A 24,923-nucleotide genomic window follows, 5' to 3' on the forward strand; every position below is an offset into this window, starting at 1 on the left:
ATGTTGGCTCAGCCAGAAAAGTCCACATCCCTTAAGTGAATCAAAACAAACAGCTTCAAGAACATTTGCAGGGAGTCAGATTGCCAGCTTTCTTAGACAAGGCTACACAGTCAGAAACAAAAAAGGAAGTAATTGTATATCGTCAGGTGCTGTGTTCAGTATTATTTTATATGTTCAATCCAGTTTCTCAAGAGTCTAAGCATTTGAAGTTCAATTTCAAATGTCAGAGTTTGCCGACAAAGTTAAGTGGCAAGGACTTCACAAACCACAATATGGAAACTGGGCTGGGACTTTTTCAACACTGGGTTTTATTCATATTCTGGCAGAAATGGTTGTGCTTGGAACTTAGGCATAGTTCCAGGGCAATAAATAGCTTTTATTTGCATGGAATTGATAACTTCACTCTAGGGAGAATCAGGAGACAGAAGAAAGTCTAATGTGGCAAGTAGAAAATTTCATATTGTGATCACTTAATGATGTCGCCGGAGGCATTGGCCTGAGAAATCTTCAATGACAAACCAGCTGCAGATGGATACTGACATAGGGTGATTAAACCATTAAAGGTACCCCACTGGCCAGCATGGAGATCTTGTGCCCCACTGGCCAGCATGAGTGGAAATTCATCCTAAAATTCAAAAATGGTACAAATAGGTCTACCTGAATGATGGACTTTAGTGATTTCTAATTAGTGTCAACAACTTGGTCTTCTTGCATTACACGTCCATGAATGCTTGCCCGAATTCAGTTTCACGTAAAACTGTGGATCTCAACACCCTGAGTGAATGATTGGAAATAGTCTTTTCTTAACTAGATAAAATTAGCAACTGCTGAAGTTTAAAATTAGCTGAAACTTTTCCAAGTTGAGGGGAGTTCAGGAAACCTATTCGAACAGAATTACTACTGAGGCTTGCTCCAGAAGAATGGTCTCCTTCTCACACCCTTGATCAACATCACCAAACACACCCACATTTGACATATGTCAGACTTTGCCACGAGTTAATTAGATCACTAATGAATAATGAACTTATCAGCTTGGCCTGTATACAGATAGACATTTTCACAGGCAGGTTCTTCTCAAATTCCCAAATTATTTAAGCAGAATACTATTACATTCAAACAATACATTTAAATGGGAGCTGCCACGAAGCAAGTACCTACATGAAATTGGGCCAAAAATAGGGGTTTTGGCAGTGTTGCATCTCATGAAATGATGGTTTATAGGGTAGCAGTCAACTCACTGGCCTGGTGTGGTTGAAGGGGCCCCACTCTAGCATGACAGTCATTACATTTGCTGCAGAAGACACTGGACTGAGAAGGTGCATGATTCACTGGCCCGTTCTCTCTGGGCACCCTTCTCAGCAAGTTGAGAAAATGTCAAGAGTTACAAAGTATTCAGGCAAGAATTGATCTCTTCAGATTTCTTTAAAAAACATGAAAGCCATAAGATGGAGTCTGGATTTCTAATAGTGGTTTCCATGTAGTCTTCCTGATCTTTCAATAGTGCACAATTGGTGGTAGACTGTACACTCCTAAAGGCTTGGACAAACATCCACCTTTTGGCTGCTAGAAAAATCAAAGTACCCTTCGCTAAAATCCAAGCTAACTATATAATTTACATCAGGAGAACTTGACTGCAAAGCAAAATAAGCAAGATTACAAATGACATACAGCACAGAATGGGCAGTCCGGTAGCACAGTGGTTGGCACTGTTGCTTCACAGCCCCAGGTCTAATTTCCGTCTTGGGTCACTGTCTGTGCAGAGTCTGCACGTTCTCCCCGTGTCTGCGTGAGTTTCCTCCGGGTGCTCCGGTTTCCTCCCACAAGTCCCAAAAGATGTGCTTGTTGGATAATTTGGACATTTGGAATTCTCCCTCAGTAAGCCTACTTGTGACAGTAAAGATTACTTTTTAAAAAAGAAACAGGCTATATACCAACCTTACGTACTGACTTTTATGTTTCACTCATGCCCACTACTACCATTTCTCCTAATTTAAATCTGCTTTTGTTGCTTTCTATTTCTCTCTCAAATTACTGAAAATCTGAAACAGAAAATGTTCAAGATATCAGGTAATGCAGCAGCAATTGTTTGAGGTTGATGACCCTTCATCAGCATATGAAATTGACATGGATTGTTATCGGTTTCTCTCCACATATGATGCCTGACCAGCAGAGTATTCCCAGCACATTGTTAAGCTTTTCCCTACAAGAGGAAACAAGTCATCTCATCAAAACCGTCCACAAGATTTTTTTAAACTTTGATTAGATCTGCCCTCAGCTTTTGTTTTTCCAAGAAAAAGGTGATCTAGCCTGAAATTATAAGATGGCGACCAGGACAACACCCAGTACTCAAATGTGGCCCATGATGATAAGAGCTTTGACAGAGTCATCCAGACTCAAAGTTACCTCCGTTCTGATGCTGTCAGACTTGCGGAGATTGTTCAAGATTTTGTTTTGGCCTAGAACAGACAGTGCAGGAGGCCATTCGGCCCATCCAGTCTGCACCGACCCACTTAAGCCCTCAAAAACATCCTATCCCAGTAACCCAATAACCCCATCTCACTTTTTTGGTCACTAAGGGCAATATATCATGACCAATCCACCCAACCTGCACACCACCTTCGTCCAAACTTTTCTACAGTCATCCTGCACTCCCAAATTGCTAGCCGGCATACTGGAAGAAAGCTTTCTTCTCGCACCCTTGAGTTAAGCTACTGACTCATAGTTCAGTACAGTTGTAGAGTCTTCACATCATCAAAATAGCCACTGCCCAGGTGCGAGGCCAAGGACCAAATGTCAATAAATTATTCAGCAGTCAGGCCATTTTGACAAGCTTGATCACATCCTCCCAGCGCACACATGTTTCCATTTTCCACCAGGAGTCACTAGATTTCAGGGGGTGAGGGTTTAGCTTACTTGGCTGGACTGGCTGGTTCATCAGCAGCACAGGTTCAATTCCCATACCGGCTGAGATTATTCATGAAGGACCCGCTGTCTCAACCTTGCCCCACACCTGAGCTGCGATGACCTTCAGGTGGGAGAAGCAGCCTGGGGTCATCTGGGACTATGGTGACTTTAATTTGCCCTTTACTAGATCGCAATGGAGACAGTGGATGCCATGACCTTCCCCCCAAACCACCTTGGGTTAGGGAGGTTAATAGAACTGACCGCTTCCTCTCCACCCAGAGATTAGCTGACTCAGCATAGGGATTAAACCGTTTGTAAGAATTAATTTGTGTTTTTTTTAAAGCAAGTATTTAGACTTTTTTTTAAATCTCAAGTTTATATGGTGCTGAACACTTAGTGTGACATCTATTACACTTGCAATTTTGAAAGTTTTAAAGTAGTCACACCGTCATGTTGGGGTAAATAGACAGCGGTGACAGTGGTATGGTTTCAGCTTCAAAACAAACACCGGCTGCACCGGAGGCCGCCTGCTGAAGCAGAAGCCGACATCATCCTCCAGTAAATATGACTGGCAGTAAAGTCACCACGAAGGCGGTCAATGGGAATCCCAAATGAGTCATCGGTCAAAACACCCGCCATTTAGGAAGAAAAATAAACAACAACAAAAATAGAGACATCCACACAGCTCGCTCATTAAGGCTCCCTCACCCAGAGTTAAATAAGTTAACATAGGCGCATTTAAGTTTGTGGAAGAGGGCTTAATGGAGAAAGCATTAAGGATACATTCGGGTTTGTGACAAAAAAAATCAAATTACACTCGAAGAGGAAACTTAAACCCGGGAGCCAAAACTTATCGAAATCTTAAAGCAACTAAATAAACTATTTTTTTCCTTCAAAATCCAGCCAGCTTAAACACACCATAAGAGTCAAATCAACTACTGCAAATTAGAAGAACACTGTTCTGTGAAAGGGTGAAACAACGTTGCTTCCTGCTGCCTGACCCTGACTAAAGCGGTGGTCAAGAATCGCCGCGACAAAAAGTTCTTACCTTTAATCCACTCCACCACTTGCTTGGGCGACCACTTTGTGATGGGGTCCATTGGTTTGAAAGATTGGGGAAGGGGAATGATAGAAAGTATCTGAATGTATCTGCGTGCCGGCCCCTGTCCTCTCTCTCGCCAATATTGCGGAGTTCTCTGGTTCACATGGTACTCCGCGCCGCCTTCCACCTCCTCTCTGTCCCTGCAAACTCAGCCTCCTGCTCCAGGACCTCTGCATTTCACCAGGAGATCAGGTTGCATTCGCCGCCACTTCCGCCGAAACTCCTTAAAGGGGAGGGCGCCGCTCCACCCAGCGGCCTTTGCTGATTAGCCTGTCTATCATTTGTATCTGCCGACCTAAAAGAAAAGGCGCCCGAGGCGAAAACAAATTTCTACTGCGCTCTTTCCCCTTCCGCGTCGATAATTACAGCTAACAAGGCTGAAGAGTTCGGCTTGGTATTCCTGCTTTGCAAAAAGTCTGGATCTAAAGGCAGAGTCGTGCGGCAGATATTCTTTTCAAACTTAAAGGGGCAGTGGAGTGCCTGTAATCTGTATTGGAAAGCGTTTTCCTTGTGTTCATAATGAGCATTTATATTATTCACAATGCAGACACAGAACTTCACTGTGACACCCCGCGGGACATTTTAAGTCATCCAAAACAACAATAAATCATTCTTAACACGAGTTCTAGCTCAACAGGTTTAATACCCTTCTACATTTTGGTCCTCGCTTCAAGGCCATCTCAAACCAAAACAGAACGTTAGCTCTCGTCTCTCCCTACAGATGCTGCCAGACCTGCTGAGATTTTCCAGCATTTTCTCTTTGGTTTCAGATTCCAGCATCCGCAGTAATTTGCTTTTAACAACATGGTGGATTCTGTATGGTTCAAATCAAAAATTTCACATAATGATTCGATGGTATGTAAATAACTAATTTATGTACATATCGTACCTCTGACATATGAACATTGATGGAAAGACTACGGGCGCAATTCTCCGCACTTCCGACGGAGCGGAGAATAGCGGGGGTCGTAAATTTTTACGGCCACGCTAGTCTGCCGCCCTCCCGCTATTCTCCCCCCCCCCACACCCGACTCCCGACACGAATCGCTGCCGCCGTTTTCTTACGGCGAGCAGCGATTCTCAGCTGGCCGATGGGCCTAAGTCCAAGCCCTTTACGACCGTTTTTAGGAACGTCAAACACACCTGGTCTGACCGTTCGTAAAAACGGCCGTAAAGTTGGGATCTTGGGAACCATGGCACCGATTGGCACGGCAGTACCACGGCCATGCCAAGGGTGCCATGGGCCCGCAATTGGTGAGCACTGATCGCGGGCAGCGGGTACTTACCCCGCACACTCTTTGTCCTTCCGCCGCCCCGCTGTATCCATTCACGGGGCGGCTAAGGGGCATCCCGGCCCGCGCATGCGCGGCTTTCGCGCTAATGCGTGATGACGTCATCCGCGCATGCCTGACGTCATGTGACGCATCAGCCATCGCAAACTCTGGCAAGCAGGCTTAACGAAATTCGTTAAGCCCGCGATGCCGGAGTTCACGGCCGCGGCATGCTAGCCCCGACCGGGGACCAGAATAGGTTCCCGGCCGGGGGGGGGGGGGGGGGGGGGGGGTGGAGGCTGGCGTCAAACCCGCCCGTTTTTGACGCCAGCCTTAAGATTTCTCCCAGTTTGGGAGAATCGCGCCCTCGATCTTTCAACCTCACCCCAAAACCACCCTGGGAAAGTTAAAAAGAAACATGTAGGTACATGGGGAGGGTGGAATATGCGAAATTCCTCTCTGACTCTCTTAATCATAGAAGAGTCCCTACAATGTAGAAAGAGGCCCTCCGACCCATCGAATCTGCTCCGACTCCCCGAAAGAGCACTCTACCCAGGTTCATTCCCCTGTCCATCCTGCCCTATCCCCGGAATCTTTCCTGTTCCCTATAATGGGAACATAGAGGTTGGTTTATGTTCATGAAGTGTTTGCTAGTGTAGACTTGAGAGATGAACAGACACTTCCAACATTGATGAAGGTTCAACTCAATTTTATTAACTACTTCTAACTAACTAATACACGATGACTGTGGGTCTAAATGATGCTAACTTAACAAGGGACCTAAGCCTTGTCCGAACCAGTTGATTCTCTCAGCACGTGTTGTAAGTCTGTGCTGGGCTGGATGAGTTCTTGTTACACCGAGAGGCAGCACCCAGAATGAGCAGGAACCGTGGTGCCCTCTGCCTTTATAGTGTGTGTATTCTAACTGGTGATTGGCTGCGGTGTTTGTACATGTTGATTGGTCCCTGTGTGTGTCCATCAGTGTGTGTCTGCACCATGATATACTGGTGTATATTATGACAGCTCAGCGGGCTAGACAGCTGGCTCATAATGCAGAACAAGGCCAGCAGCGCGGGATCAATTCCTGTACTGGCTGACAGAATTCTGAATTCTCTCTCTGTATTCCCGAACAGGCGCCGGAATGTGGTGACTCGGGACTTTGCACAGTAACTTCAGTGCAGTGTTAATGTAAGCCTACTTGTGACGATGAAAGATTAATTTTTTAATTTCACAACTCCTGCAGTCGCGGACCAGTTCATCCAAAAGGAACAGAGACACCAATGAGGCAGACCATAAGACCATAAGACCATAAGACATAGGAGTGGAAGTAAGGCCATTCGGCCCATCGAGTCCACTCCGCCATTGAGGGGAAGGCGTCGAGACCGGACAGATTCTTGCCGGACTTCTATGAATAATTTGCGGCAGCACTGGCCCCATACTTGCAGGAGATGTTTGCAGGCTCAATGGCAATGGGCACCTCGCTTCCAACGCTAGCACAAGCCACTATCTTGCTGATACCTAAGAAAGACAAAGACCTGACAAAATGTGGATTCTACAGACCCATCTCGCTGCTCATTGTAGACAAAAAATATTGGCAGAAAGCCTGGCCAGATGACTGGAGAACTGTGTACCAGAAGACCTGATGGGGTTTGACAAGGGGAGACAGCTAACAGTGAACATCAGTCATCTGCTGAGCGTGATAGTAACCTCATCAGGGCAGAGAACAGCAGAGGTGATCATCTCCCTGGATGCAGAAAAGGTCGTTGACTCCCGGCCCTGGGTCACTGTCCGTGTGGAGTTTGCACATTCTCCCCATGTTTGCGTGGGTTTCGCCCCCACAACCCAAAGATGTGCAGGGTAGGTGGATTGGCCACGCTAAATTGCTCCTTAATTGGAAAAAATGAATTGGGTACTCTAAATTTATATTTAAAAAAAAGAAAAATGAAAAAAAAAAGAAAAGGCGGTCGACAGAGTCGAGTGGAAATACCTCTTAGAGGACCTGGAGCGGTTTGGATCAGGGTTCACCGCATGGCAGGCATACGGACCAACACCACCAGCTCTAAATACTTCCAGCTGCACAGGGCACAGGTAGGGATTCCCACTGTCCCTGCTTCTATTCGCCCTAGCAATTGAGCCGCTGGCGATCACCCTCAAGACGGTGGAAATTTGGAAGGGGATCCAGAGAGGGGACAGACAGCACAGAGTCTCACTATTTGCAGATGATGTGCTCCTCTACATCTCGGACCCGCAAGGCAGAATGGAAGGGATCATAAAGCTCCTGAAGGAGTTTGGGGCCTACTCAGTATACAAAGTCAACCTGAGCAAGAGTGAAACCTTCCCGGTGAACCCTAAAGGGAGAGGGGCAGAGCTAGAGATACTACCCAAAGCAAATTCCACTGCCTGGGGATCCAAATAGCCCACAGCTGGACAAGGATCCACAAATGTAACCTCCGGAGTCTGGTGGAACAAGTGAAAAAGGAACTGCAGAGGTGGGACACATTCCCACTCTCCCTGGCAGGGACAGTGCAGATGATCAAGATTAACGTGCTGCCCAGGTTTCTCTTCCTGTTCAGAACAATACCGATATATACACCCCCAAGGCCTTGTTTAGCACAGTTGACAAAATGATCATGGCATTCGTCTGGGAGGTGAAAATTCAAGGATCCCAAAAGGCTCCCGCAAAGAAAAAAACGTATTGGGGGCCTGGTCCTTCCAAACCTGGAATACTACCACTGAGTGACCACAGCAGAGAGAGTGAGCAGATAGGTGAAGGAACCAGATGCAGAATGGGTGAGGGGGGAGGAGTATTCCTGCATAGGGCTATCCCTCCAGGCCTTCGCCACAACAACACTTCCATTCCCGCCAGCCAAAAACCCAATAAGCACAGTGGTAGTAGCCACACTAAGTAGCCTGAGATGTTTATTATGTTAAAGGGATCCATAGAATCATGACAATGCAGAAGGAGGCCATTCAGCCCATCAGATCTGCACTGACGCTCTGGACCTTCTACTCAGGTCCACAACCCACCCATCCCACCCTATCCCCGTAACCCTGTAATCTAATCTGCACATCCCTGGACACTAAGGGGTAATTTAGCATGGCCAATCCACCTACCTTGCAGATCTTTGGACTGTGGGAGGAAACCGGAGCACCTGGAGGAAAATCATGCAGATACGGGAGAACATGTAAACTCCACACAGGCAGTCACCCAAGGCCAGAATCGAACCTGGGTCTCTTGCGCTGTGAGGCAGCAATATAATTGGTCGGTGTGGCAATCAAAAGGGCACTGAAGTTTTGAAACGATGGGCAATTAATGATTTTTTTCAAGAAACTAATTTAAGATCTTTGTTGAACAGGGTGGTAGGTATAAATGTACTGTTAGTTATTTTAAAAGTTATGTGTCACTCGCAGCATTGTTAAATCTGAGGGTAAGTGCAGATATCACCAAGGGTCAATGGTGCCAGTTACTATTTTAAAACAGCGGATGTGATAACAGTTTTATGTTACATTAAAGCACAATGATATCACAAGCTTACTTGACTCCAGCATTAAGGCTTTTATTTATTTTTGTCAAATTTCAATGACTCCAAGGGTGGGGCTGGAAATCAAATTTATTAGCAGCAAATGGCACAAATAGATTTACAATCTGTAAACCAGATGAATAAGAAAACTGAACAAAACTACATGGACAATCCAGTGGTCTTTTCTAAATTGCAATAACTAATCTGCGAATCAATAATAAATACTGGATGCCAAATATTTTGGAGAATAGCACAATGTGAATTAGACTGAACCTTCTGAGAGTCTGCAATTTACGTTTTGACTTTTTGTAGAATTTGCAGTACAGAAAGATAATTTGGTTTGCCTGGTGTAAGAGGTGTTTATGCCCCACATGAATCCCCTCCCACCATACTTTATTCAATCCATCTGCATTTGTTTCTGTTACTGTCTTTTTCATGTACTCACCCAGCTTCCTTACAAGTATCAATCCTGTTTGTCTCAAATATGCCATGTGGTTGTGAGCTCCACACTCTAACCATTCTCCAGAAAAATCCAATCGGATAGGCCGAAAAAATGTTTTTACTTGTGGGAACATACACAAAATAGGGCCGTAAATACAAGCTAATAACTAGAAAATCGTATCATAGAATTTAGAGCGCAGAAGGAAGCCATTCGGCCCATTGATTCTGCACCGGCCCTTGGAAAGAGCACCCCACTTAAGCCTCCACCTCCACCCTATCCCTGTAACCCAGTAACCCCACCTAACCTTTTGGACACTAAGGACAATTTAGCATGACCAATCTACCTAACCTGCACTTCTTTGGACAGTGGGAGGAAACCAGAGCACCCGGAGGAAACCCACGCAGATACAGGGAAAACGTGTAAACTCCGCACAGACAGTAACCCTAGGCCGAAATTGAACCTGGGATCTTGGAGCTGTGAGGCAGCAGTGCTAACCAGTGTGCTGCTGCGCTGCTCTAGGAATGCAGGATAAACGTCTTTGTGCAGAGAATGATTATAATGTGAACCTGGTGTCACAAGGAGCATAGATTCACCAAAGGGAAGCTATATAAGTAGAAAAGAACGACATGCCGATAGGATTAAATAAAGCAGGGCGGGGCAGGCACAGACCAGTTGGATCATGTTGCCTGTTTAGGTGCTGTAGATTCCATGTAATTCTATGATCGCTGTGTGGTAATCAAAGGTCCATAAGTGCTGATGTCAGCTGAGAATTATACAAGAATCATACCATGGAAACAGGCTGTTTAGCTCAACTAAATTGGTGTCAGTGTTTGTGTTTACCGACCACACGAGCAGGAGGACCAATCCCTTAAGCCCACTCTGGTCCCATATCCCTTTATTCTTTTTTCCTTCAGCCAGCTACCTCACCTATTTTTAAATCCAGTGCAGTGTAATACAGAGGCTCACATTCACTGTGCAAAAATATTTCTGCTTCGTGAACTCATTGAAGATGAAAATCAGGTTGGATGTGTAATGAGAAGCTGATTTTCTTCTTTCCATTTGACCCTTCCACCAGTCAGGTAGTGTATTTCTAATTACTCATCCCCATCCCTTTGTAATTTCACACATCTCTATTAAGTAATCCCCCCCCTTTCAAATTACCTCAGGGCTGAAGAAAGCGCCCAATTCTTTTCAATATTCTTCATATTTGTATCTCCTTACAGCAGGGTACAACCTAATGAAGTTGTGCTGTACCCTCTCCATTACATCAATATCCTTCTTATGGCTTGGTGTTCACACGTAGACACACTATGGCCTTACTAAGGTTTTATAAGGATACACATGAACTTTTTATTTTCATACACCTTGCAATAAAACTCAGCACATAATTCGGCATTTATAAGGTTCATTGTTCAGGGTCAGAGACAATACATAGGATCATAGCGGTACGGAAGCACAGTGGTTAGCACAGTTGCTTTACAGCTCCAGGATATCAGTTTCGATTCCTGGCTTGGGTCACTGTCTGTGATGAGTCTCCCCGTTCTGGGTGGGTTCTCCCCGTGTCTGCGTGGGTTTCCTCCGGGTGCTCCGGTTTCCTCCCACAGTCCAAAGATGTGCAGGTTAAGTGGATTGGCGATGGTAAATTGCCCTGAGTGTCCAAAAAAAAAGTTAGGTGGGATTACTGGGTTACAGGGACAGGGTGGAATTGTGGGTTTAGGTAGGGTGCTCTTTCCAAGGGCCAGTGCAGACTTGTTGGGCCGACTGGCCTTCTTCTGCACTGTAAATTCTATGATTAGAACACATAAGGAAACCATTCAGCCCATTAGGTTCTTGCCAGTTCTCTGTCGATCAATCCAATCAGGCCCATTTCCCCAATGTATACCTGTTGCCCAGCACATTTATTTATATTAAGTGCTGATCAGGTCTCTTCTTGACATTATTGAACATTTCTGCTGCCACCACCCTTGTAGGCAGCCACGTTCTTACTCACATCCCCCTGTAGTTCTTGCCTAAAATCTGTTTCCTACCAGTTGTTGTTCCATCAGTTTAATGGGAAGAGATTTTATTTGTTTACCTTCTACAATCTACCATCTACAATCTACAATTATCTGCATTTGCCCGGATGAGGGCAGCTCCAACAAGACTCAAGAAACTCAGCACCATTCAAGACAAAGTAGTCCACTTGACTAGCACTCCACCCACAAACATTCACTCCTTTTATCAGCGATGCACAGTAGCAGCAGTATGTCCATTGACAAGAGGTTTTGCAAGAATGTACCAAGGCTTCTTAGGCAGCATCTTCCAAACCATGACCACGACCATCGAGAAGGACATAGGGCAGCAGATACCCATGAGAACCTCACCAGTCGGGCACCACGGTGGCACAGTAGTTAGCACTGCTGCATCACGGTGCTGGCCCAGGTTCGATCCCGGCTCTGGGTCACTGTCTGTGTGGAGTTTGCACATTCTCCCCATGTTTGCGTGGGTTTCACCCCCACAACCCAAAGATGTGCAGGATAGGTGGATTGGCACCGCTAAATTGGCCCTTAATTGGAAAAAATTAATTGGGTACTCTAAACTTAAAAAAATTAAAAAAATTAAAAAGAGAACACCACCACCTAGAAATTCCCTTAAAAGCCACTCACCACCCTAACTTGGAAATATATAACCGTTCCTTCACTGTCACTGGGTCAAAATGGCGGAACTTCCTAACCAACGGTAGTGTGGGTGCACCTATACCACATGGGTTGTAGTGGTTCAAGATGGCAGCTCACCACAACCTTCTCAAGGGGAATTAGGGAAAGGTATAAAATGCTGGCCTAGTCACTGAAGCACACATACCTAGAACGAGAAAAATAAACTTATCTAAACTGACAAAACCTTATAAAGCACGATTAGACCTTCATTCAAACACATTTTTTCCAAAGAGAACAAACCAAGCATCTCCTAACACAGCATCTACAACCCCAGCTTCTCAACCCCATATTCTCAAATCCAGCAACTCCAACCCCAGGATCACAAACCCCATCATCATTCTCCGACACTTCACACCTAACAACACATTATTCCTTCATAACTTCAACTACGATGCTCGCTGGCTCTCTGGGATTGTCATCTGACAAACAGGACAAGCCCTTTACTAAGTTCAGGCCTGGGGACAACTGATGAGATGCCATTTGAAACATATTCGCTCATGTAGATTGGTCCGTCCTGTGGTTCCTCAGAAGATACCTGTCCTAGATACTCTGGCTCCATTGCTGAACCAGCTTGCTGTGACGCCTGCAATGTATATTGACGCTGACTTATCCGAAGATATATCTTCAGGAATGGAGATGTAGACGTCTGAGATCTCGGATGACAATTCAACAGTTCAGCCGCCTCCTGCCGATCAACCGCCATGCTGACCTGTGGCAGATTATGTTGCCCTGTGAGGTATACACCAACTGATGTGGCGCATTAGATCCACGATGATTCACTGGAACCGAAGAGAATCCGATGTCCTCCACCAGCTCCTCCTTCTCCTCCTCATCGGTCATCGAGGAGGTCTTCGAACTTTGTGGGGGACTTACGTGGTTGAATGATTGTCTTCCCCTTAAGACCATACCATAAGGCCATAAGACATAGAAGCAGAATTAGGCCACTCGGACCATCGAGTCTGCTCCGCCATTCAATCATGGCTGATATTTTTCTCATCCCCATCCTCCTGCCTTATTAATCAAGAACCTATATATTTGTGAACTGGGTAAAGCTACTATATAAGGAGCCGAGGGCGAGTGTCCGCACAAACAACATCAGCTCGAGATACTTTTCTCTCCACCGTGTTAATAGGCAGGGATGTCCTATGTCCATGTCCCCCCTGCTGTTTGCACTCGCGATTGAGCCGTTGGCCATCGCATTAAGAAGTTCGGAGGTATGGAAAGGAATAGTGCGGAGGGGGGAGGGGATAGAGCACAGGGTGTGCTTACATGCCGATGACTTGCTGTTATACATGTCGGAACCGAGTGTGTCAATAGGGGGAATATTGGAGCTGCTTCGAGTGTTTGGGTCTTTCTCGGGGTACAAACTAAATCTAGACATGAGTGAGTATTTTGTGGTGTCTCGGCCACGGGTGGGGGCAGGGGTGGGGGGGCTGCCATTCCATAGGGCAGGGACTCACTTTATGTACCTGGGGTGCAGGTTGCCTAGGAGTGGGGGGGGGGGGCTCCGCAGATACATCGGGTGCGATTCTCCGAGCCCCGCGCCGGAGAATTGCCGCATCCGAGCCACGCTGCCCCGACGCCGGCACGCGATTCTCCGAGGTGCGGAGAGTCAGCAATATTTGCGCTGCCGCGTTTGGCGCGCGCCGATTGCAGGCCGCTGTCCGCAGCCAGGACACCGATTCTCTGGCCTGGATGGGCCGAGCAGCCGCGCGGAAATGGCAGAGTCCAGCCAGCGCCGTCCACACCTGGTCGCTGCCGGCGGGAACTCTGCGCAAAGGGTTCGGGGCAGCCTGTGAGGGAGGGAGGGGGGCTCAGTCCCGGGGGGGGGGGGGGGGGGGGGGGGGGGGGCTCCGATGGGGTCTGGCCAGCGATCGGGGCCCACCAATCGGCGGGCCAGCCTCTCTACCCCGTGCCTGCATTGTTGCGCGGCTGGGCCCTGAAGCCCCACGCCATGTTGCGTAAGGGCCAGCGCGCTGAAGAAGTCCCCCCTGCATGCGCGGGTTGGCGTGGCCAAACGGCGCATGCGCGGGTTGGCGTGGCGCCCATTTGGCGTCAGAAGGGAGGCTGGAGCGGCATGAACCGCTCCAGCGCCATGCTGGCCCAGAATCGGTTGTCCCCGTGCCCATTTCGCGCCGTTGTGAAATGCGACGGCGTTCACAACGGCGCGAACACTTAGTCTCCATTTTGGAGAATCACACCCAACATTTCTAGTTTGGTGGGGAGAGTGAAAGCTTATCTGGCAAGGTGGGATGGTCTCCCTCTGTCACTGGTGGGTCAGGTACAGGTGGTTTAAATGAACATGTTGCCGTGATTTCTGTTTATTTTTCGATGCCTACCGATATTCCTGCCAAAGTCTTTTTTCAGAGAGATTGAGGGAAGGATTACTTCGTTCATATGGGGAGGGAAGGTGACCAGAGTGAGAAAGGTGCTGCTACAGAGGGGAAGGCAGGCAGGGGGTTTGGGTCTCCCGAACCTGATGTACTACTACTGGGTGGCGAATGTGGCGAAGGTGCGGAGCTGGGTTGATTCCCAGTGGGTCAGAATGGAGGAGAGTCTGTGCAAGAGGTCGGGACTGAAAGCACTAGCAACAGCGCCACTCTCGATAGCTTCGGGGAAATACTCGGGGAGTCTGGTAATAATAGCTTCATTGAAAATCTGGTGGTGATGGCTCTAATTACGTTCATATGTTTTGGTCCTGCCCAAAGCTAGAGGATTACTGGAAGGAGGTTTTCAGGGTAATTTTGAAAGTGGTGCACGTGAAACTGGACCCGGGCCCCAAGAGGCCATATTCGGGGTGTTGGACCAGCCAGGGTTGGAAACGGGTGCGGAGGCAGATGTTGTAGCCTTCGCCTCATTGATTGCCTGAAGGCGGATCCTGATGGGTTGGAGAGCAACCTCTCCACCCTGTGCCCTGGCGAGGCAGGGGGACCTGTTGGAATTCTTGACTCTTGAGAAGGTTAAGTTTGAACTGAGGGGAAGGATGGAGGGGTTCTACAATTCATGGGCATTATTCATTATGCACTTTCAAGAACTGGATAACATCGAACATTAGTTGGGGCGTATGGGTGGGAGGGTTGGGGGAGGGGGGCTGTGTGTGTTAATGGCAACTATGGATGATCCCTAATTCCTTTTTGTCATTTGTTTGTGTGAACATAAGGGCTAATGTTTGGGGTTTGGGGAGGATGGGATCGTTGTTATTGATATGGGGATTGACATATTTGTTACTGATTATTGTTTATTGTTGGTGCGTGTAAATTTGGGAGAAAATGTGAAAAAGGAGGAGAATAAAAAATATTTTTAAAAAAAATCAAGAACCCATATATCTCTGTCTTAAAGACATTCAGTGATTTGGCCTCCATAGTCTTCTGCGGCAAAGAGTTCCACAGATTCACCACCCCCTGGCTGAAGAAATTCCTCCTCATCTCTGTTTTAAAGGATCGTTCCTTTAGTCTGAGATTGTGTCCTCTGCTTCTAGTTTTGCCTAGTGGAACATCCTCTCCATCTTTATCTCTTTATCCTCTTTATCCAGGCCTCGCAGTATCCTGTAAGTTTTAATAAGAACCCCCCTCATCCTTCTAAACTCCAACGACTCCAGAGCCCTCAACCACTCCTCATCCAACACGGTTCACGTGAAGTACAAGCTCCCCAGCTGAGAGTCAGGGTAACTGCAATTAGCAACGTATAAAAGGTCAACCAACAAGGCACCGACCAGAAGATCCTGGTCGGGATTGACCGGAAAGTCGTTATACCGTATTGTAAATTAATCAAAGTTCTTAATTTTACTGTGGACTCCCCGTGTCCTTATTACAAAAAGGAGAAGTAACAAGAAGCCCAGGGTCATGTGGACTAAATGGCGGTGTTCTGCAAAGCAGTCACCCAGTCTATGTTTGGTCTCCTCATTGGAGAGGAGACCACATCATGAGCAGTGAATACAATATACTAAATTGGAAGAAATACAAATAAATTGCTGTTTCACTTAAGGAATGTTTAGGACCTTAGATGATGATAAGGGAGGAGGTGAAAGGACAGGTATTGTACCTCCTGCCCTGGCACGGAAAGGAGCCGTAGGGAAGGGAGAGGGCGGAAGGGGTGACTGAAGAGTGGACCAGAATGTCACAGAGGGAATGGTCCCTTCGGAATGCTGAAAGGGGAGGGTGGAGACAGATGTGTTTGGTGGTGGCATCATGCTCAAGTGGGCAGAAATAACGGAGGATGACCCATTGAGGAGAGGCCAGGGGGATAGAAGTGGGATGGGAGGCCAGTGGGTGAGGGGAACCCTATCATTATTCTGGGATGCAGCACTGATGAGGAACAACTGGAAAAGGTAACCTGGAAACACCACACAGAAAATGCATTTGGATATGGTGCAAGACTTTAGCAGCAGAATGCAGACATGGATAAAATGCAGGAAGGGTTTTCATAGTGCAGCCACCCTCACTGTCTTGTCAAGTGTATCCCATTCACATCACTTCTCACATCTATTTCAGTCTTGGTACCTGTGATTTTGTTTCAATGTACATCTTCACCTCTTTCTTCCTCCATCCATCACTTCTATTCATTGTTGTGTAATCGGAAAACACCTGTTAGCTCCCATGATCCTCAGCAGAGGTCCACAAATGGCACTGTCAACATATCTCTCAAGGTCAGGCCTATACCTGTTATGATGCATTCGCCTGATTATCACTGAGGGCACTGACTGCATCTATCAAAACCTGTACATGTTTTGAACAACTTTTAAAAAGGACTTTTAAGTGTTTGCATCAGTTATAGAATTATAGAATCACTATAGTGCAGAAGGAGGCCATTTGGTCCATTAAGACTGTACCAACCCTTTGAAAGAGCACTTAACCTAGGCCCACACCCCCCACCCTATCCCCATAATCCACCTAACCTCTTTTGGACACTAAGGGCAATTTAGCGTGGCCAATCCACCTAATCTGCATATCTTTGGACTGCGGGAGGAAACCGGACCATGCAGAGGAAACCCACGCAGGCATGGGGAGAAAGCGCAAACTCCATACAGACATTGACCCAAGGCCAGAAATGAACCCGGGTCCCTGGAATTGTGAGGCAGCAGTGCTAACCACTGTGCCACCGTGTCGCCCACATGGGGCTGGAGGATACAATGAACTATTAGGTTAATGCAGGTGAGCAAGGCACCGGGTCTGGATGGATTCCCTATTCAATTTAACAAACAGTGTGCCAGTTGGTCCCACTTCTGTTGGATATGATAATGATTCAGTGTCCCGGAGGGTGTTGCTGGCCATATTAGTGCAGGCATTGATCTCCTTGATCCTGAAGAAGGACAAGGATCCCACGGAATGTGAGTCGTATTGACCTAATTCGTTGTTAAACACTGACACCAAGGTGTTGGCAATGTGTTTGGAGCCCTGCCTTCCTGGGGTGATTTCGGAGGAGCAGACTGGGTTTGTTAAGGGCCGGCAGTTGTCGGCCATCATTAGGAGATTGTTAAATGTTGGTGCTGTCACCTTCCTTAGGGCCTGAGCCAGAGATGAGTATTTTTTTTTTTTTTATAAATTTAGATTAGCCAATTATTTTTTCCAATTAAGGGGCAATTTAGCGTGGCCAATCCACCTACTCTGCACATTTTTGGGTTGTGGGGGCGAAACCCACGCAGACACGGGGAGAACGTGCAAACTCCACACGGACAGTGACCCAGAGCCGGGATCGAACCTGGGACCTCAGCGCCGTGAGGCGGCTGTGCTAACCACTAGGCCACCGTGCTGCCCAGAGATGAGTATTTTGATGGACTCTGAGAAAGCGTTTGATAGGGTTGAGTGGGGGCACCTCTTTGAAACCCTTGGAAGGTTTGTCCTTGGGTCAAAATTTATATCATGGATTAGGCCTTTGTATAGGGCTCTCACCCCGAGCGTGTGTACTAATGCCCTGAGCTCAGGTCATGTTCAACTAAATAGGTGTATAAGGCAGGGGTGTCCGTTGTCCCCGCTTTTGTTTGCTGTAGCAATTAAGTCGCTGGCCATTGCGTTGAGCTTGTCCATTAGATGGAGGGGGATATAGTGTGGGGAGAGGGAGAACAGAATGTCCTTCTATATGCATGGTTTATTAATATATCTCACGACCCTCTCTCCAATATGGAGGAGATAATGAAGTGGCTCAGGAGTTTTGGCTCCTTCTCGGGGTACAAGCTAAACCTGGGCAAAAGTGAATATTTTCCAGCGTATCCCCTGGGGAGGGGAGCTGATCTGGAGAGTTTGCCGTTTTGTCCGACCAGGACTAGCTCCTGTTATCTGGAAATCGGGTAGCCCATGACTGGGCTTCGCTCCTTAAACTTAACTTTGCTAGCCTGGTGGATGGGGTGAAGGCTGACTTGAAAAGGTGGGATACCCTCCCTCTGATCTTAGTGGGAAGGGTACAGACAGTGAAAATGAATATTCTCCTGAAGGTTTTGTTTATGTTCCAGTGTCTGCCAGTTTTTCTTCCCAAGATTTTCTTTTGCTGCGTCAATAAATTGACATCTACTTTTGTTTGAGCCGGTAAGACCCCTCGCGGTCATAGGATGTTTCTCAAAAGGGATAGGTAGTCGAGGGGGGTTAGCACTATCTAACCTGTTATGCTATTATTGAGTGGTAAATATTTATAAGGTGCGGAAGTTGTTCAGGGATCCGATTTTATAATGGGGAGGATGGAGGAGGGTTCATGCATAGGGTGGAGTCTGCGGGCCCCGGTTATTGCCCCACTCAATTTTGGATGCAGTTTAAACTGGGCTCCATGACACTGTTGGCTCCGATTTGCAGGAACCATAGTTTGTGCTGTCTCGCTTGGGTTCATCATTCAGAGGATGGGAGAGGGAGGGATTGGAAAGGTTTTTTAAAAAATAATTTTTATTGAAAAATTTTGTATTTATACAACAACATCGAACCATAATAAAATACCAACAATAACAATAATAATAGCAATCATAAACACTCGCCCCTCCTCAATGAACAACACAACATATTAACAACAACTTTAGGTACATAACCATAGGGATTGGAAAGGTTTAGAGACATAGATGTGTTTTGAAAGAAATTCCAGCTCCCAAGAGGGTAAGTATTCAGGAACTTTCAGGTGCATGCTTTTCTACATAAGGAGCTTCTTTCATTTCCCCGGGTATCATCACCCTTGTTTTTAGACAGGGTCCTGTCCTTGGCCGAGTTGGGGGAGGGTAAGATTTCAGATATTTATGGGCAGATGTTGTTGACAGAGCAGGCTTTGTTGGAAAAGTAAGGAGCTTGGTTTGGCTTTTAAAGGGTGGGGTATGTAGCGAGGCTCTTCACAGGTCAACTTCACCTCCTCATGTGCTAAGTTAAGCCTGATCCAGTTCAAGGCGGTGCACAGGGACCAGGGCACATGTAGATGGGTTCTTCTCAGGGAGGATAGGTGTGAGCTGTGCTCTAGGGGGCCAACAAATCATACCCACGTGTTTTGGTCTTGCCCCAAGCTTGTCAGTTTCTGGGTCTCCATTTTTGACATGATATCGGGGATTTCGGGTGTTCAGCTTGAGCTGTGCCCGTTGGTAGCCATCTTTGGAGTTTCAGACTAGCCGGTGCTGCAGACGGGGTAGAAGGCAAATGTTCTCGTCTTTGCTTCGCTAATTACCGGGAGCCGAGTTGTGCTTAGGTGGAGGTCCCTGCCTCGGGCCTTGGCCTGGTTGGGGGATCCAATGGAAATTTTGTACCATGAGAAGATCAAGTTATCATGAAGGGTCGGTGAAATGGTTCCACTCGAGATGGCAGCATTTTATCTAATTTTTCAGGGAATTGATTACCATCAGCTGTTGTGGGGGGGGGGTGTTTTTTTGTTAACGTTGTGCTTTCTTTATGGGGGGTTGAGGGGGAGGAGGGGAGTGGACTGGGGTCGGGTGGGGGTAGTTTGTATCGTGTTGGGGATTGTTGTATTGTTGTTATTTTGTTATAATGGGAATCATTTTTGAATAAAAATATATTTTTATCAATCTTTATTTATGATTATAGACAATCAAGTTAATTTATTGTAATTTCAGGCTCTGAATGTGTTTGTTGTTTCTTGGATCACACACAACAGAGAGAGAGAAACGGGAATCACCAGTGAGTCACCTGATGAGTCACATACTGAATTCCATGATGCAGAAGTCACGCAGTTAGAACAAATATACATCTTACATCACAGCATCTAGCTCAAATGTTTGTGGAGTGGTGTTGCAAGACCTTGGGATAATATCTTCCATTGAGAGAGTGGTCTTTCCTGTGGAACCTGAATCTAGATAACAGCCTATGGACACCAACATGTCCACAGCCTTACAAAGGTTGCCAGACATTTTTGATGTGTGCATCTGAGGCCTCACTAACTGCCTCCATGCTGCGTCACCACAGTGAGACAGGAGTAATGTACCATCGGCCTAGGAGAGATGATGGTGATAGGGAAGATGAAAGTGCAAACTCTCCTCAATGCTTTTCCACATCTCACACCTCGCCTCAGCTCCCACTTTAACAAGCATTGGCATGCGGCCTCCTCTCCTACTGACAGAGTCTTCCTATGCACAGCTAAAGGTGGAACAGTCTGAGGGGACCCTCATGTTATCAGCCGCAAGCATTTCAAATGTCGATTCCAGGATATGCCTCTACCTCTGCTGAAACAACAGGGATTGTGCCATAGAGAGAAAGAGAAAAGCTTTGTGGTTTATAGAGTCTCCACAAGGATGGAAAATTTGTTAAAATAATTAATTTATGAAATCACATGAAATGTATTACTCTGTACCACTTTCCTGGTGTCCCCATTCTTGAACGGTAAGTGCCAACTATGCCTTTCATTTGATTGTGAAGACATGAGTTGACAGAAATTATTTGATCTGTAATGAATGGGTAGATATAGGGATGCTTGCCCAAGTGAAAGGGGTGGGTAGATAGAGAGGAGATGGATGGAGTTACTTTGGAGCAGTGTGATTGGTCAGTTTATTAGGGCTACACTGGCACCTTGAGCAGTGATGTGACTCGATCCATGTGGTTTGGATACCCCACCTTCATCCCTGCCCTCGCCATTGAAATTCTCGGCGATGAGGAATGCTGAGCGGCTTGTTCCTCTTGGCTCTTTCGCCTGAACCTGTTGTGCAGAATGCAACAACCATTATCCTGGACACCCTTGCTGGTGAGTAGTGAAGGGCACCTCCAGGCCCATCCAGAAACCTGAGGTACAGTTTGAGACATCGATGGCTTTCTTGATGAGATGTCTAACTGCCACATGGCTCGAGTTGTATTCTTTTAGGTACTTATCGGTGAGACTGCTTGTTTTAAAAAGCATGTCCTGTGTCGCCTAGCAGCCACCCCTTAAGGATTGAGACACGTCTGAGTAAATTTGCTGACCTTACCCAATTTGGCTTAGATGTGCCATCACAGCAATGTGATTGGATTCTGAAATGGCCGAGAAAAGCCACTCAAACTGTTATGGTGCCTGCACTTTATGTTCTTAAGTCCCGTTCACTGCGACACCATTACTATGTCTCTGGTAGTAATATGGAAAGAATTGGACACAAGTAAATTGTGTTTGGTGGTGATTCTTTTGGCCACCATAACAATAATAATCTTTATTATTGTCACAGTTAAAGTTTACATTAACACTGCAATGAAGTTACTGTGAAAAGCCCCTAGTGTGGCACTCTGGCGCCTGTTCTGGTACACTGAGGGAGAATTCAGAATGCCAAATTCACCTAACAAGAACATCTTTCGGGACTTGTGGGAGAAAACTGGAGCACCCGGAGGAAACCCATGCAGACAACGTGCAGACAGTGACTCAAGGGGGAATCGAACCTGGGATCCTGGAGCTGTGAAGCAACAGTGCTAACCACTGCGCTACTGTGCTGACACAGTATCTTCCTGCCTGTGTGATGTGACAATCTCACCTTTCAGATGTACTGCCCTTCCGACAGGTCAAGAAAGCTTAGTCTCTGTATGCAGGCTCTGCTGACTGCTCAGCTGTTGCCTTCTCTTCTGGCCACCTGCAACTCAAAATTCTCCAAGTGACTCTCTTGTACCATGAGGTACTCTCATTCTTTCATGAGGCTATGGTCTGGAGGGAAATGAGAAAACATTTCTGAGTGCTGAACATTTATTCACATTAGGCCTCCTGACTTTAAACCCCCCCCCCCCCACCCCAATAAATTGCTGCTTAATCCCACCTCAGTTTCCCTGCCGGGTTTCCTGATTACTATCACAATGGGAAAATTCCTGTCCTTTTTTCAATCTTGTGTTTTCATTTTCAGCATTGTTGAAATTGACACCTCAGTGTACGGAAACCACTACACACTATCACACTATGTCATGAAAATATTTTACATACTTGTTGGATTAGTTTCAGAACATAGTGGAGAGTACTTAGTGTTGAATTAGAATTAATTCTGTTCAATGGCTGCATTGTGTATGATTAAAAGAAAGAAACTTGCATTTATATAGCATGTTTTCAGACTGTCACATGTGGCAAAGTGCATAACAGAATATTTGTGGGGTATTTTTTGAAGAGTAGTCACTGCCGTAATGTGGGAAAAGTAGCAGCCAAATTGTGCACACGAATTCATATCACCAACAATGTGATAATGGCCAGATAATCTGTCTTTGTGATATTGACTGAGGGACAAATATTGGCCAGGATATTGAGTAAACCTCCCTTGCTGTTTTTTATTATAAATTTAGAGTACTCAATTTTTTCCTCCCCAATTAAGGGACAATTTAGCGTGGCCAATCCACCTAACCTGCACATCTTTAAGTTGTGTGGGTGAGACTCACGCAGACACGGGGAGAATGTGCAAACTCCACATGGACAGTGACCCAGAGCTGGGATCGAACCTGGGACCTTGGCACCGTGAGGCAGCAGGGCTAACCACTGCACCACCATGCTGCCCTTCTTTGCTCTTTTTAAAATATATATTTATTCATTTTCGGGATGTGGGCTCCGCTGGCTAGGCCAGCATTTATTGCCCATCCTTAATTGCCCTTGGAGGTGGTGGTGAACTGCCTTCTTTAACTGCTGGAGGCCATGTGGTGTAGACACCCACAGTGCTGTTAGGGAGGGAGTGCCAGCATTTTGACCCAACAACTTTGAAGGCACAGTGATATATTTCAGTTGGTGGTGATCCCATGCATCTGCTGCCCTTGTCCTTCTAGATAGTGTTTTGTTACCTGTGTGGTAGGTAACATGTGCTACTCAAACCTTGGTTAGTGATGAGGTCTTCTGAATCTCGATGAAGAAGACTCAAACTCGTCCAGTAGTAACAAAAGGTTTATTGAGTAACTATAACAATAATTGCATGAGTTCTTTACTTTAACTTTGATACTAGTGATAAGGTTAACAAGATCTAACTACGGTAACTATAAGTAACTCCACTAGCCATCTGAACTAGTCTGCTATTGCCCTGGTCACAGTACACCACAGAGACCCAATATGGTTGTCTTTTACACCCCTGTTGGTCCAGCCCTCTAGTGATCATGTGGTGCTACTGATTACACATTAACCCCTTGTGTACATGCACATATAGAGATCACTACAGGTAGTAGAGGTCATAGTTTTTGAAGATGCTGTCAAAGGAGCCTTGGTCAATGGCTATGTTGAAGCTTGTAGATAATACTAACTACAGCTACTGTGCACTGATGATGGAGGGAATTAATGTTTTTTTTTCTTCTTTAAAATAAATTTTGAGTACCCAATTAATTTTTTCCAATTAAGGGGCAATTTAGCATGACAAATCCACCTAGCCTACACATCTTTGGGTTGTGGGGACGAAACCCACGCAAACACGAGGAGAATGTGCAAACTCCACATGGACAGTGACCTAAGCCGGAATCGAACCTGGGACTTTGTCGCGGTGATGCAACAGTGCTAACCACTGTGGGACCGTGCTGCCCCGGAATGAATGTTTAAGATGGTGGATGGTGCCAATCAAGCGGCTGCTTTATCCTACATGGTTTTGAGTTTTTTGAGTGTCGTTGGAGCTGTACTCATCCAGACAAGTGGAGAGTATTTCATCCGTTACTTGTGCCTTGTGGGAAGCGGATAGGGGAGAACGTGCAGACTCCGCACAGACAGTGACCCAAGCCGGGAATCGAACCTGGGAAATGAAAATGAAAATGAAAATCGCTTATTGTCACGAGTAGGCTTCAATGAAGTTACTGTGAAAAGCCCCCCTGAAGCTGTGAAGCAATTGTGCTAATCACTATGCTACCATGCTGCCGTTCACAAGGCAAGTACCTCGGGGCCTCCGATCCCCTGAGAGACCCCGTGAGTGCCATTCCATCTGGTCCCTGTTTGAGGGGACCAATACTGAATGGCCATCGCCCGTGGTCTCCAAGGCCCATCAACACTGTAAGCAAATATTAGGCAGCCATGGGGAGGGTGAATGCAAACCAGACTGTTAAACGGCCTACCTCAATTCTCCTGAATTTCATACCATTGTTTTAAAAGTGGTCCGTCTCTTTTGCCCTCATATCCCCTCACCCCCACCCACACCCATGCCTCCCGCGTGGCAACGCATGTCCCCTAGCCACCTCCATAGCTAATCATCCAGTATCTGCGATGGGCAGACTTCAGCAGCCATGTGGAGATGGAAAAAATTAAACATCCAGCAATCTAATAGTCTTCCCACTTGATACTGAAGACATGCTCAAATTCATGAAACCTATTCAAAGATTTTAAATCCCTTTATGTGTTCAGTTATAAAAACAAACCTGGAATCAGTAACCATACCAGCTGATCTTTATAGTCTCTTAAACCTGTGAACAAAATGTCAACCCAACCTTCTCTGCTGAGGTAAATGCTTTTGTATCTTTTGAAACTCAGTCACGCATTCATAATGACCTCAGTTGGAATAACAAGTCTTGGGAAATAGCAACAAAGATTTCTATGGAAACTGCGGGAACAGATGGTTACGATTTTTCTAACCTACACCAGATGGCTTGTCAATCAAAGCAATGCAACAGAGGATGATCTGTTTAACTCTCA

At 46.3% G+C, this 24,923-nt stretch overlaps 1 protein-coding gene across 2 annotated transcripts in view; it reads right to left on the bottom strand.

The window, feature by feature from the left end:
- Positions 1-4,209, bottom strand: part of cnksr3 (cnksr family member 3) — a 158,105-nt gene extending 153,896 nt beyond the window's left edge. For both annotated transcript variants that reach the window (XM_038808448.1, XM_038808453.1), the window contains exon 1: positions 3,953-4,209. In XM_038808448.1, the coding sequence (XP_038664376.1) occupies positions 3,953-4,004 (52 nt within the window). In that variant the 5' untranslated portion in view covers positions 4,005-4,209. The remainder of the gene's footprint in view (positions 1-3,952) is intronic.
- Positions 4,210-24,923: the final 20,714 nt, after the last annotated feature.

The sequence above is a fragment of the Scyliorhinus canicula genome, chromosome 1, assembly GCF_902713615.1.
Source record: "Scyliorhinus canicula chromosome 1, sScyCan1.1, whole genome shotgun sequence".
In the NCBI taxonomy this organism is placed as follows: Eukaryota; Metazoa; Chordata; class Chondrichthyes; order Carcharhiniformes; family Scyliorhinidae; genus Scyliorhinus; species Scyliorhinus canicula.